This window comes from Nannobrachium achirus (assembly GCF_963921795.1).
Source record: "Nannobrachium achirus genome assembly, chromosome: 16".
Lineage (NCBI taxonomy): Eukaryota > Metazoa > Chordata > Actinopteri > Myctophiformes > Myctophidae > Nannobrachium > Nannobrachium achirus.
This window is the reverse complement of record NC_137823.1, coordinates 51,892,056-51,904,400: the sequence shown is the minus strand read 5'-3', so window position 1 is coordinate 51,904,400 and position 12,345 is coordinate 51,892,056. Positions and strand designations below refer to the sequence as shown.

Below are 12,345 nucleotides of genomic sequence, written 5' to 3'. Positions count from 1 at the left end.
ATGCTGGAGAAGATTACTCTGGGGCTTTACAACCACAATGCTGAGTGATTCCAGAGTAATAGGAAGAGCAGGTGGAGTTGATGGTGTCTTTATTGCAACTGTAGGTCGCAGTTTATTGTTGCCACTGTCGCAGTCTAGTATGAGAAACAGGACATCTTGTCTCTGTCCGTCCATGTAAGGTTTTTTATAGTCTATGGGTTTGATGTTCTGACATCAGGCTCTGACATCACTGTGATATCAGGGGAACACTTTTATGCCCATACAGTATGATGTCATCAATATTAAGCCCATATCTAACAGGACCTCATATGGGAATGTCCCTATATGGAGGCCACATCGGCCACATACCACACTAACAGAATCCATATATGGCCAAGACAGATGGCCAAGACAGCCCACATATGTGTGGCTGCATGGTTCTACAGACAAGGATCTCCATACCGTATATGGGCATAACAGGGATTGTATGTATTATGTCAGATGTCGTAGACGTCATAGGACTTTCACATAACGAATAACTGAGTAAGCATGTTTGGGGTCTCCCAGCATATCTCCATATACACTACATGGATCTCCATATACAGTATGGGTACCAGGGGTCTCCATATGGGTAACTGGTCCGATATATAGTACGGCACATCACTGGCCAGATGGCCAAAACATGGTGCGATCTCGCCCTAAGCTTGTTGCTCTTACCCACGTGTCTTACGCCTATTACTGGTGTATATGGTCACTTGCTCTCTCACTCTCTCCCTCCCTCCCTCCTCGATCATCTTTCTCAGACAACTTGGATCTCTTAACTTCTCTCCAGGATGTATTCATAGGTAAGGTGAGGCATGTTTAGGGAAAAAGAAAAAAGAAAGAAGAGATAAAGAAGATAAAGAGATCTGCTGACGGAGCAGACAAACGTTTTGGCTCAAGGGCCTAGGGCTAAATCACTCCACCCTGGTTCAACAGCTACTTTGCAGTCTGCACCCACACATCCTACCTCACGCTCCGGCCTGCTTCCATCCTCACATCATTCCAACATCCTAACCTCCACAGTCTGACTTTTGTTTCATACTTGCATTGCAGAACCTTCCTTGTCTTCACCATGTCCTCCAGTCCCACCTCTTCTAACCATGAGCAGGCCTACATGTCCATCATGAGAGGCCTGACGGAGCTGGACCTCCGGGGCTCCAGTGTTCCCAGTGACCTGGTGCTGACCGGGGACCATGCCTTCCCTCTGGCCATGAACACCAGAGGTCAGGTCCTGATGGCTGCGTCTGTGTACAGCCGGGGAAGGATTGTGGTCCTGGGCCACGAGGGCTACCTGGCCGCCTTCCCTGCCCTGGTTGAGAACGCCCTGGTCTGGCTGCGAGGGGAGGGGACCCACAACCTCTCGGTGGGGGTCCACCACAATTCCAAGGCCGTGGCAGACGGCCTGAGCAGGTCCAGCTTCCAGAGCAGCGTGGTGCAGAGGTTCAGTGAGGGTCTGGGTGTGGGGGTGTACTTGACAGACGGCTACTGTGTGGGTGCAGACGCCGCTGCTCTGGTTAAGTACATGAAGACTGGAGGAGGGCTGCTGATCGCTGGCCAGGCATGGAGCTGGGCTGAAGAGCACCCTAAGGAGAATGTGCTATTGGGATACCCAGGCAACAAGGTGTGCAGTGTGTCAGGGATCTACTTCTCAGAGCATCGTGGAGAGGTAGAGTGTCTACCGGTTCACCCACAGATCCCCTCATCCTGGCTGGCTGTGGCGATCGATAAGGACTTTGAGGACGACCTGGAGTTCCTCCTCCAGGGTGTGCAGCACTTTGACATCCAGGGAGGATGCATCCCATCGGAGGTCCTGGTCCACGGCCCGCTGGCCTTCCCCATCGGAACCACCCAGGACGGACGGGCCTTCCTGGCCGGGGCCTACTATGGTCAGGGCCGGGTCATAGTGGTCACACACGAGGGCTACATGGGACGACAGGAGCTGGCTCCATTCTGGCACAACGCCATCCAGTGGCTGGATGAGGGACGGCGGGGGCTGATCGGTGTGCGACCAGGCGTGGACTTCGCCATTCCTGTGCTCAGCCAGTCAGGACTGCAGTGTGAGAAGACGGGCTTCAGGAAGGACCTGAGCGTCTTTGTGTGCAACACGTACAGTGACGAGCACAAAGAAGAGATCCAGGACTTTGTGGCAGAGGGAGGAGGTCTGTTGATTGGAGGCCACGCCTGGTACTGGGCACAGACACACCCTGGACAAAACCCTCTGACGGATTATGTAGGGAATCACATCCTGACCCGTATGGGTCTCAGCCTGTTGGGGGCGACGTTGAGCCCAGGCTGCTACAAGGCCCCTGATCCAAGCCAGGCTAGCTGTAAACAAGGCTACCACTTCAGACAACTGCTGCGCCGCTTCGCCGGTCACGTGACCCAGGGGGGGGAGCTTACCCCGCAGGAGGAGGCGTGTCTTAAGAAGCTGGGCGGAGACTGTGCCCATTACCTGCACATGAAGGCTTACGAGTGTTCCTCCTATACTCAGGTGGTGTCCACCCTCACAGACATCTTGAAGAAGTCAGGCATGCCGCAGGTGTGTGAGGGCCGTCCGGTGCGGAGCCCCAGGGACCACCTTCTCCTCAGTGTTGGATCAGAGGTTTATAAAGTGTGTCCTCAGCCAGATGTGCTGCTGCCTTACCTTATCAAGAACAACCCTGTCATGCCTGTCGTCCACAACTACAAGATCAACCTGAATGTCCAGACTGAAGGAGGAGAGGAGTGGATCAGTACAGGACTGTATCTCTCTCCTGGAATGAAGACCTACATATCTGTTCCATCACAGCTTGTCAACAAGGGATGGCAGGTGCAGATCGGCTGCCAGACGGACCATCTCAACGCAGACGAGCTGAAGCGGGCGCCGTGCGTCCACGAGCGTTTCCCCGTTACCATGGAGATGTTGCAGGTGTGGAACCTGTGGGGCGGGCTCATCTACCTGGTGGCTCCGCCCCGCACACAGGTGCAGGGGCCAGAGGTCATCGTGCAAGTGTCCGTACCTGCTCCCTACTACAAGCATGGTGTGACAACCCCAGCTGATTGGTCGTTGCTGCGCACAGCCCCCTCCCCCTGGGCGGAGCTTGAGTTTAACAACATCATCCTAACGGTGTCGTCAGACTACATCCGCAACCTGGAGCGTCCTGATGAGCTGGAAACGCTCTGGAATGACATCATGAGAGGCATCGCTGACCTGGCCGCCATCCCACACAAGTTCCCCCGCAAAGAGCGCTTTGTGGCGGACGTGCAAATTTCTGCGGGCTGGATGCACGCAGGCTACCCCGTCATGATGCACGCCGTCTCTGCAGCCGAGGTGGTCAACGCAGAGGCCATGAGGCACTCCGGCCTGTGGGGCCCCATCCACGAGTTGGGCCACAACCAGCAGAGGGCATGCTGGGAGTTCCCTTCGCACACCACGGAGTGCACGTGCAACCTGTGGTCCGTGTACGTGCACGAAGAGGTGCTGGGGATCGACAGGGGAAAGGCACACCCCAACATGACCAGGGAGGCGCGCAGGGAGAGAGCACAGTCCTACATAAAGGGAGGCAGGAACCTCAACAGCTGGCACATGTGGGTCGCCCTGGAGACATACATGCAGCTCCTGGATCAGTTTGGCTGGGGCTCCATTAAGAAGGTGTTCTCTACGTACCACACCATGAGCAACGTTCCCGGTGACAACCACGGCAAAATGAACCTGTACGCCCACACCTTCTCCCAGGCTGTCGGACGCAACCTGTGTGGCTTTTTCAAGGCCTGGGGCTGGCCCATAGAGGCCGCCACCGAGCACAAACTGTCCAGCCTGCCTGCCTGGAGCGACCACCCCATGGTCTAATATAATAGTACAGTGTCACTTGTCGGGTGGAAACCTTGTATGTCCAAAACTGTTCAGGAACTTTTCAGGAAGACAATAGACAAAAGAAGAACCTGTGGATCCAATGTAGTTATTATTATATTATTTAGTAGTAGTAAGGGGGCGGCATAGCTCAAGGGTAGAGAAACCGTTATTAGAGCACAAAGGGTTCCCGAAGGATTCCCAGTTCGAATCCGGGCTCCCCCTGAGTTAATGTCGAAGGGTCCTTGGGCAAGACTCTGAACCCCTATTTGCTCCCGGTGAGTAGGTTGGTGCCTTGCATGGTTTCCTCCGCCAAGCTGGTTCAAGCAAGAGGAGAGTGAGGATGGGAGAATCTAGATAGGGGGCCATCTGTTCTACAGTAATTGTATGATCATGTAATCGCTTTAAGCGTGTTCTGCCACACTTTAATTTACAATCAAGGTACATTTTTCATCCATTGTAGTGGGCTAAGAAGAGCAGGGAATTACATTTAAACGAAAAAAGGAGATAAACACCAAATGTACAAATCTGTAAGGAACTTGTTGGCAAGATTTGTGTAATTGTTTTTAATCTATTTTTTAAATAAATGTATTTATATTGTATTTAATAGTTCTGTTTTTAATCTCATCACAGTAGCCACAAATAATCTATTGGAATTCCTCACTCCAACATGAACATATAGAGCGCGACAGGAGGAAATTACTTTGTGTGTTTACATGCTGATTTGCGTTAGGAAGCTGTGGCAGTTGTGCTATCCATTGGATAAATGTCACAAACAAGGGGTGCGTAGTGTTGTTCCGACCTCTCATACGTTGTGTTTGTCCGACTCTCCCCATTAATAACCCTATGCCTAACCCTAACCGCACACGCAGCCACGCAGTCTGAGTTATGAGATGTCAGACATTCATAATTCTCCGACAAACGAGTGGAAGGAATCTGGTGTGTGTGTGTGTGTGTGTGTGTGTGTGTGTGTGTGTGTGTGTGTGTGTGTGTGTGCGTGCGTGCGTGCGTGCGTGCGTGCGTGCGTGCGTGCGTGCGTGCGTGCGTGCCTGCATGTCGTGTATGTGTGTGTAAACATCACAGTCAGACTCTCCTATCCAGTTAAAACAGTTAAAACAGTTCTCTGGGATGTTATTAAAGCATCATGTGCAGCCCACTTCTGAATATTAATATATAACAGCACACACACACACACACACACACACACACACACACACACACACACACACACACACACACACACACACTCCAACATTATTATAGTTAAAACTAATCAAATAACTAAAACTAGAACTTTGAAAAAACAAGATTTTACTCAATTGAAATAAAAAAGCACAGTTGCTCCAATCCGCACCAAACTTGGCACACACACTGATGAGAATAGTCACACGAGGGGCCACGGACCACCTGGAAAGCAGCTGTAGGGGCAGTTACTTCAGGACCATGGACAGCAGCTACAGTTACTTCAGGACCATGGACAGCAGCTACCGTTACTTCAGGACCATGGACAGCAGCTACAGTTACTTCAGGACCATGGACAGCAGCTACAGTTACTTCAGGACCATGGACAGCAGCTACAGTTACTTCAGGACCATGGACAGCAGCTACTGTTACTTCAGGACCATGGACAGCAGCTACAGTTACTTCAGAACAGTTACTTCAGTAACAAGGACAGCAGCTACAGTTACTTCAGAACAGTTACTTCAGGACCATGGACAGCAGCTACAGTTACTTCAGGACCATGGACAGCAGCTACAGTTACTTCAGAACAGTTACTTCAGGACCATGGACAGCAGCTACAGTTACTTCAGAACAGTTACTTCAGTAACAAGGACAGCAGCTACAGTTACTTCAGAACAGTTACTTCAGGACCATGGACAGCAGCTACAGTTACTTCAGTAACAAGAACAGCAGTCGCAGAAATCTCTGCTATGTTCGGGGCCTCTCTCTCTCTCAGAGGTAGATTTATTCTTTCTCATCCTATAAATTGCCCAGAGGGTGGTTCGACCGGGCGGCATAGACAATGTCACAAATGTTTAGGGGACTGCCATCAGAATAGCCACACCAGGGACCACCAGGGACCAGAGTGCACCGTTACTCCCATCCGCACCACACTTAGCACAAACATTGTCCAGGGGTCTGCCATGGCAATGGTCACACCAGGGGCTATGAGTGGGCCACAGTTGCTCCAACCCGCACCAAACGTGCCACAAACACTGTTCAGGGGTCAGATTTTTTTTAAACTAAATTGATTACATATTTAAGATAAGTGCCAGTTATAACTATGAATAATCTTTTTTTTTTTTACACAATACATGTTCAGCCCTTTTTAATCACTCCCTGACAAGTAGCCTACATTGGGATTTTTTTTAAAGTCTTTTCAAAAAACGAAAACTAAACTTTAAATATAAAACTTGCAAGCCACTTTAAGACCAAATTAAAACCAAACTATTTCCATGTCTGCATCAAGAGAATATGAATGTTTTGACAGCTATGAATGTGAGCGAAGAAGAGTTGCTCATCCATGCCCTTAGGTTGTAGAGACGCTATTTCCTCCCGCAGCTTCCCTGGGTCCTGACGGCTGCAACCCCCGCAGAGCGCAGTGTAAACTCTGTGGGGTTGCAGGCGTCAGGACTTGAATCTTGAATTGCCTTTCCTCTCCTCCTTCTAAAAACTCAACCACATTAACTGTATTCTGTCACACAAACAAGATACCATTTGACCTTGTGTATCGTGAAGAAGAATTTTGTGCCATCCAATCTGGCCGAAGTGGCCCCAGGCGATGGAGCTTGTCAGAGGCTGGACATTCCCCCTACGAGACGTGAAAGGCTTTCTGCTGCTTAGCACTCAAGAGTAACCTTTCAGGTCGCCATCCTCCAGCCGGTCCCCAGCGCTGGGCAATGAAAGAGCACAGACCCTACAGACACACAATGTGTGTGTGTGTGTGTGTGTGTGTGTGTGTGTGTGTGTGTGTGTGTGTGTGTGTGTGTGTGTGTGTGTGTGTGTGTGTGTGTGTGTGTGGTCGATAATGGAGTAGTATGTATTGTACTGTATTTTGCCCAATGGTTATGAGAGGAAGGAGCTGGACTAAACAAAATATGGCTGGGACTCGATAAAAGAAAATCGAGGATTTATAATGAATTAATCGCAATTAATTGCATGTTTAATCGCAATTGCAATGCAAAGCTGTTGTATTTTCTATCTTGATGCTCTAATCAGGGTTCAACAGTGATTGTCCAGGAAGAATAACTGTTAAGGAACAGTAGCTTGGCAACTTGCTATTTTCCCAAAGTTGCTTTCTTGCAATCATCATGTGTTATTTATTCAATGTTCATTAATAACAAATCACACACCTACTGTACCTCAATCACTGTCAAACAATATGCTGCCTTGACATTCAAATTCAAGCTGCTGGCAAAGCATAATTCGGAGGAAATATGTCAGGAACTGTGTGCAACTTTATGATTGAACATCTAAAAGGCAAACGTGCCTATTGTCTCTGGGGACTGCCCCATAGGTCGAACTCCCGCTGGGTCGAACAGAGTCGGCAGGTTAGATAATCACCCGCGAGCGTCGGCAGGTTAGATAATCATCCGCGTCACTGTTACTGAGGTTAGGTTTAGGGTTAGGGTTAGGCATAGTTTTACTGAGGTTAAGATTAGGGTTTGGGTTAGAGTTTGGTGGTCGATCCAAAGGGTGTTGGACCTTAATGACATGTTACCATTGTCTCTTGCCTATGGGCTCGGTGCATAACTGCGGTCCTGGGTTCACAGAAGCAGACATACCCCTTTACCTGTTCCAGTTCAGCTTGCAGCTTTAAAGGACCTACACCATGAATTTTCACTTTTTCTATTTTAAACCCTTTTTTTGGGGTCCCACTGACACCTTCTATCCTCACAAAGTCCTATTTCTGACCGTTGTGTCTTTCTCTGGTTTTGGGCAGACAGAGATGAAAAGCTTTCCACGGGTTCTCAGAACAGTGCTGTTCTGAGAGTTGACGAGAGTGACGTCACTCTCGTTTCCCGTTTTTTTTTCAGAGTGAAAAAAAAAAAATTTTTCAAAAAATGTTTTTTTTTTCAAAAAAAAATTTTTTCCAAAACTTTTTTTTTCAAAACTTTTTTCAAAAAAACTTTTTTTTCAAAAAACTTTTTTTTCAAAAACTTTTTTTTTTTCAAAAACTTTTTCTTTTTCAAAAAACTTTTTCTTTTTCAAAAAACTTCTTTTTTTTCTGGAAAAACCCCACTAGATGCGCCCCTGAGCAAACAGAGGCCGTTTTGGTATTGCAGCTGGAGAGCCTCATTATAGTAGAGCTAGAACAAACAAAAAGAATGGTCAGAGTGTTTGTTGAGGGTTAAAACCTGTCTAAGACTCAATTTTGAGCATATATTTATACAAAAAATATAGTTTTAAAAGCATGGTGTAGGCCCTTTAAAGTATGAAACACTCCTGCTGGTTAAACATAGAGACACTGTATGAAGAGGTACTTGTAGTACTTGTAAAGTGTAGCACTTCATACATTGGATGACTGCCTGCCTGCCTGGCCTGAACTTGCCAGTTGACGCCCCTGGCTTCGCCGCAGGGAAGGAGAACGTCTGGAAGCTCGGGAAGCTCTAAACAGCGCACAATGCACTTTTCTCTGCGAACCATGCGGCGGGTGACGGTTTGACATTTCCAAATGACACCGGCGTGTCGTTACTGCATGCGTGTTATCAGCGGGACGGCGGAAATTAGTGACATTTTGTTTAGACGACGGAGTCAGCATTCCTCGGTGTTGGGGTTTGGCGGTTGCTGGTTGAGGTCGGTTCTTGAAAAGGTGAACAACCGGGATGGTGAGAAAACTAGCGCTACTGAATGTTAGTAGTTCATGGACGTATATACTCTATCTCTCTCTCTTTCTCTTGCTTATCTCCATTTGTCTTTCTCTATCTCTATGCTCTGTGTACCAATATGTTCTTTTTCTCTCTCTTGCAACTCCGTAAAGCCACGCGCGCGCGCTCACACACACACACACACACACACACACACACACACACACACACACACACACACACACACACACACACACACACACACACACACACACACACACACACACACACACACACACACACACACACACACACACACACACACACACACACACACACACAGTTCTGAGAAACCTTAGGGGCACAGGGGGTGCTAATGGCACTGCTCATCACACTCTCACAGGCCCAGAGGGAGAGTATGTCTATGTATGTACTGTGTGTGTGTGCGTGTGCGTGTGCGCGTGTGCGTGTGTGTGTGTGTGCGCGCGCGCGTGCGTGTGCGTGTGTGTTCGAGAATAGAAGGGGGTGGGGGGACTGACCACCATCAATCTATTGCCCCTTATCTTGTGTTTTTTCTTTTTTTTTTTACTGTCACTTTCCGTTGGGCTTCTATTCTGCTACATTGCTTCCTCCATTGCCCTGTGGTGCCATATGCTCTGCTCTATACCGTTGTTACTGTGATCCATTCTGTGTGGTTTTGTTCTATTCCGTGTGGTTGTTTGGTGATTTATTTTATCCTGTTCCGTTCCATTCTGTTCCATTCTGTTCTGCTCTTATTTGATTCACTCTCTATTACTATGTGTAAAATAGGATAGGGTCTAGGATTTAGTGCTGGTTGAGGTGTGTTTGCATCACCATGGGGGCATCAGCAAGAATGCGGCAATGAAATGATGTTATGGTTTTATTTCTATAAATAAGCAGAAAAATACAATCATTATACAATTCAATTAATATACACCAAGAGACATTTATCAATACATGCACTAAAATAAGGTCAACATTCCTAAAGATCTGAATTTCCAAAAGTACTAAAGTGACCATGTGCATTTGCATTACTCTTTAGTTCAAGGCATACAGGATTACACATTTATCACAACCACCAATAAAAAGGCAATACATGCATCTAGGTACAAACTTAATCAACATTATATTTAAACAGGCACTGGGCATCACAAAACACATGTATGGCCATCAAGGCAAACAACGATAACCAATAAAACATAAAAGGAACAAACTTACTCAGGGACGCATAACTTCTATACATGACTCAAGGCCAGGGCTCTCAGGTAGAGCTTGTTCTTCTGCTACTTCTAGACTAGAACTGGGCACTCATGCAGTTTATATAGGAGTCCAATTAGGGGTGAGTGAGCACAGGTGTGTGGATTAGTGAGAGCAGGTGAGGGGGGTGGGGTCAATCATGGGGAAAGGCCATTTTCTACACTATAATTGATCTTACTGAATGTTTTCTCGTAAATGTCACTATGTCAGTTGACCCACATGTATAGTATATAGTCCCTGTCACTGCCAACCACTGAGTTTCGCATACAGCCAGATGATTAGAGATCTTGACATCAAAATATACTTAAAGTACCAAAAGTAAAAGTACAAAATGTTTGAAAATAGCAGATCTACAAGCTCACAACACGCCACGATGTGACACGTTGAGAGCTTGTAGATCGGCTATTTTCAAATAGCCTACTGACTGTAGGTATAAAATAGGGCTAAAGTGGATTATATGTTTTATAAAATACTCCACGATGCTGACCAGTAACCAAGATGTTTAGGTCTTTTTAGGTGTGTTTGCAGCCACATACAGTTCATTCTTCAGGAACACTTCATACAGACAGCGAGAGAGAAGCTACACATGGGCTGAACAACCAGGTTCACCCTTGTGCTGTATAGGAACCAGTCCATCCATGTAAATAGTGATCTGCTGATGGCTGCACTCTCCTGATGATGTACTGTATAGTATGCTTTTGGAGAGCAACATTTTTATAATATTATCGATTTGCAAAAAATGTGTAAATAGCAAGCTCACAACTTGCATCTTGTGGGCTACAAGTTTATGTATATCTGCATATTGTCGCTGTCGGATGGACCGTGGAAGCCTTGTATGTCCAAAACCTTTCCCTTTTTTATCATTAAAACAAGTGAAAAAGGCTGATCAACAAGCTTGTAGTGAGAATGTAGATCGCCTATTTTCACTGCTTTTGTGCGACAGAATGATTTTGTAGTGCATTATTTTATGAAGAAAAACCATAAAAGGTTTAAACATGGAGATACCGTACAAGGTTCCTGCCCGGCAGCAACGATATGAGAGCACGAAATGTGTGTGCTGGGTCATACTGTACTGTGAGGTTATCTAAAGTGCAGGCGGCCTGGAAATCAATAGTATTAAGAATATGCGACACTTAACCTCTCTCTCTCTCTCTCTCTCTCTCTCTGTCTCTCTCTCTCTCTCTCTCTCTCTCTCTCTCTCTCTCTCTCTCTCTCTCTCTCTCTCTCTCTCTCTCTCTCTCTATCATCGTTGTCGGGTGGAAACCTCGTTTCTCCAAGTTTCAAATTTGTAAGTTATTTCGCAAAGTAAAACCCTGCTTCATCATACAAGGCCATCGCACAAAAGTAGTGAAAACAGCCGATCTACAAGCACACAACGCCTCGCAGTGCGAGGCGTTGTGTGCTTGTAGATCGGCTGTTTTCACTAGTTTGAATCATTTTTAAATGATAAATGCAAAACGAACGGTTTTGGACATATAAGGTTTTCACCCGACAACGACGACCTGTATGTCTCTCTCTTGTTATCTCTCCCTCTCCCTCCCTCATATATGTGTGTCCCTTGTTAAGCTCTCTTTCTGTACATATGTCTCTCTCTCTCTCTCTCTCTGACCCAGAAGGAGGTGAGGAGAAGGGACAGGCAGGATGCTGTCACCCCCCCCCCCCCCTCCCTCCCTCTTTCTGTCACCTCTTGCCAGAGCGACGTGCACATGACACGACATTCGCCGGGAAATCGGAGACGTGACAGCGTCTGCCTTCCTGCTGCTGAATTATTGAATGCTACAAAGGTACTCTGACACACATGGACGCACGGACACACACACGGACGCACGGACACACACACGGACGGACGCACGCACGCACACGCACGCACACGCACACACACACACACACACACACACACACACACACACACACACACACACACACACACACACACACACAGGATATCACGTCAAGTTGCTGGTGATGACTGATAAGAAATGAAAGTAAAACGTGTAGTTCTCTCCGTCTCTCTTTTTTGTCCTCTCTTTCAAATCAATCACGTAAATTGTATGATTCATGCATATAGGCATACATTATATGATGACACATACAGCATATGATGACGTGCAACTATAGCATTTATGCAGGCAATGGGTACAACTATAGCGCACATTTGTCATACAGACAATTACCGGTATATGATATATCATTTGTATGATATACCGTGTAAATATTGAATAATATATTGTTGCTTTCGTGCTGCAAACCTTGACTCGACATATTATGTTGTAAATTAATGCCCTACCAAATTGTACACAAATGTAGCATAAATAACCCAAAGTGATAATACAATTAGTTAAATCTGTCTGTGTTTTAATATAAATTATATAAATATTGAACCAATGAAAAGCATTAACAAGAGGATTT

The 12,345-nt window shown here is 46.8% G+C and overlaps 2 protein-coding genes across 4 annotated transcripts in view; one reads left to right on the top strand and one right to left on the bottom strand.

Annotated features, from left to right (window-relative positions):
* Nucleotides 1-12,345, bottom strand: part of LOC308301318 (exostosin-1) — a gene marked incomplete at both ends in the record, with an annotated part of 354,065 nt that overhangs the window by 124,101 nt on the left and 217,619 nt on the right. The gene's annotated exons all lie outside the window — the stretch shown is intronic.
* Nucleotides 989-3,850, top strand: LOC308300190 (TRPM8 channel-associated factor homolog; the record flags this gene model as incomplete). Its single annotated transcript, XM_080743994.1, has 1 exon — nucleotides 989-3,850. Exon 1 carries the CDS (start codon nucleotides 1,094-1,096, stop codon nucleotides 3,848-3,850), a length of 2,757 nt encoding a protein of 918 aa, XP_080600120.1. The 5' UTR covers nucleotides 989-1,093.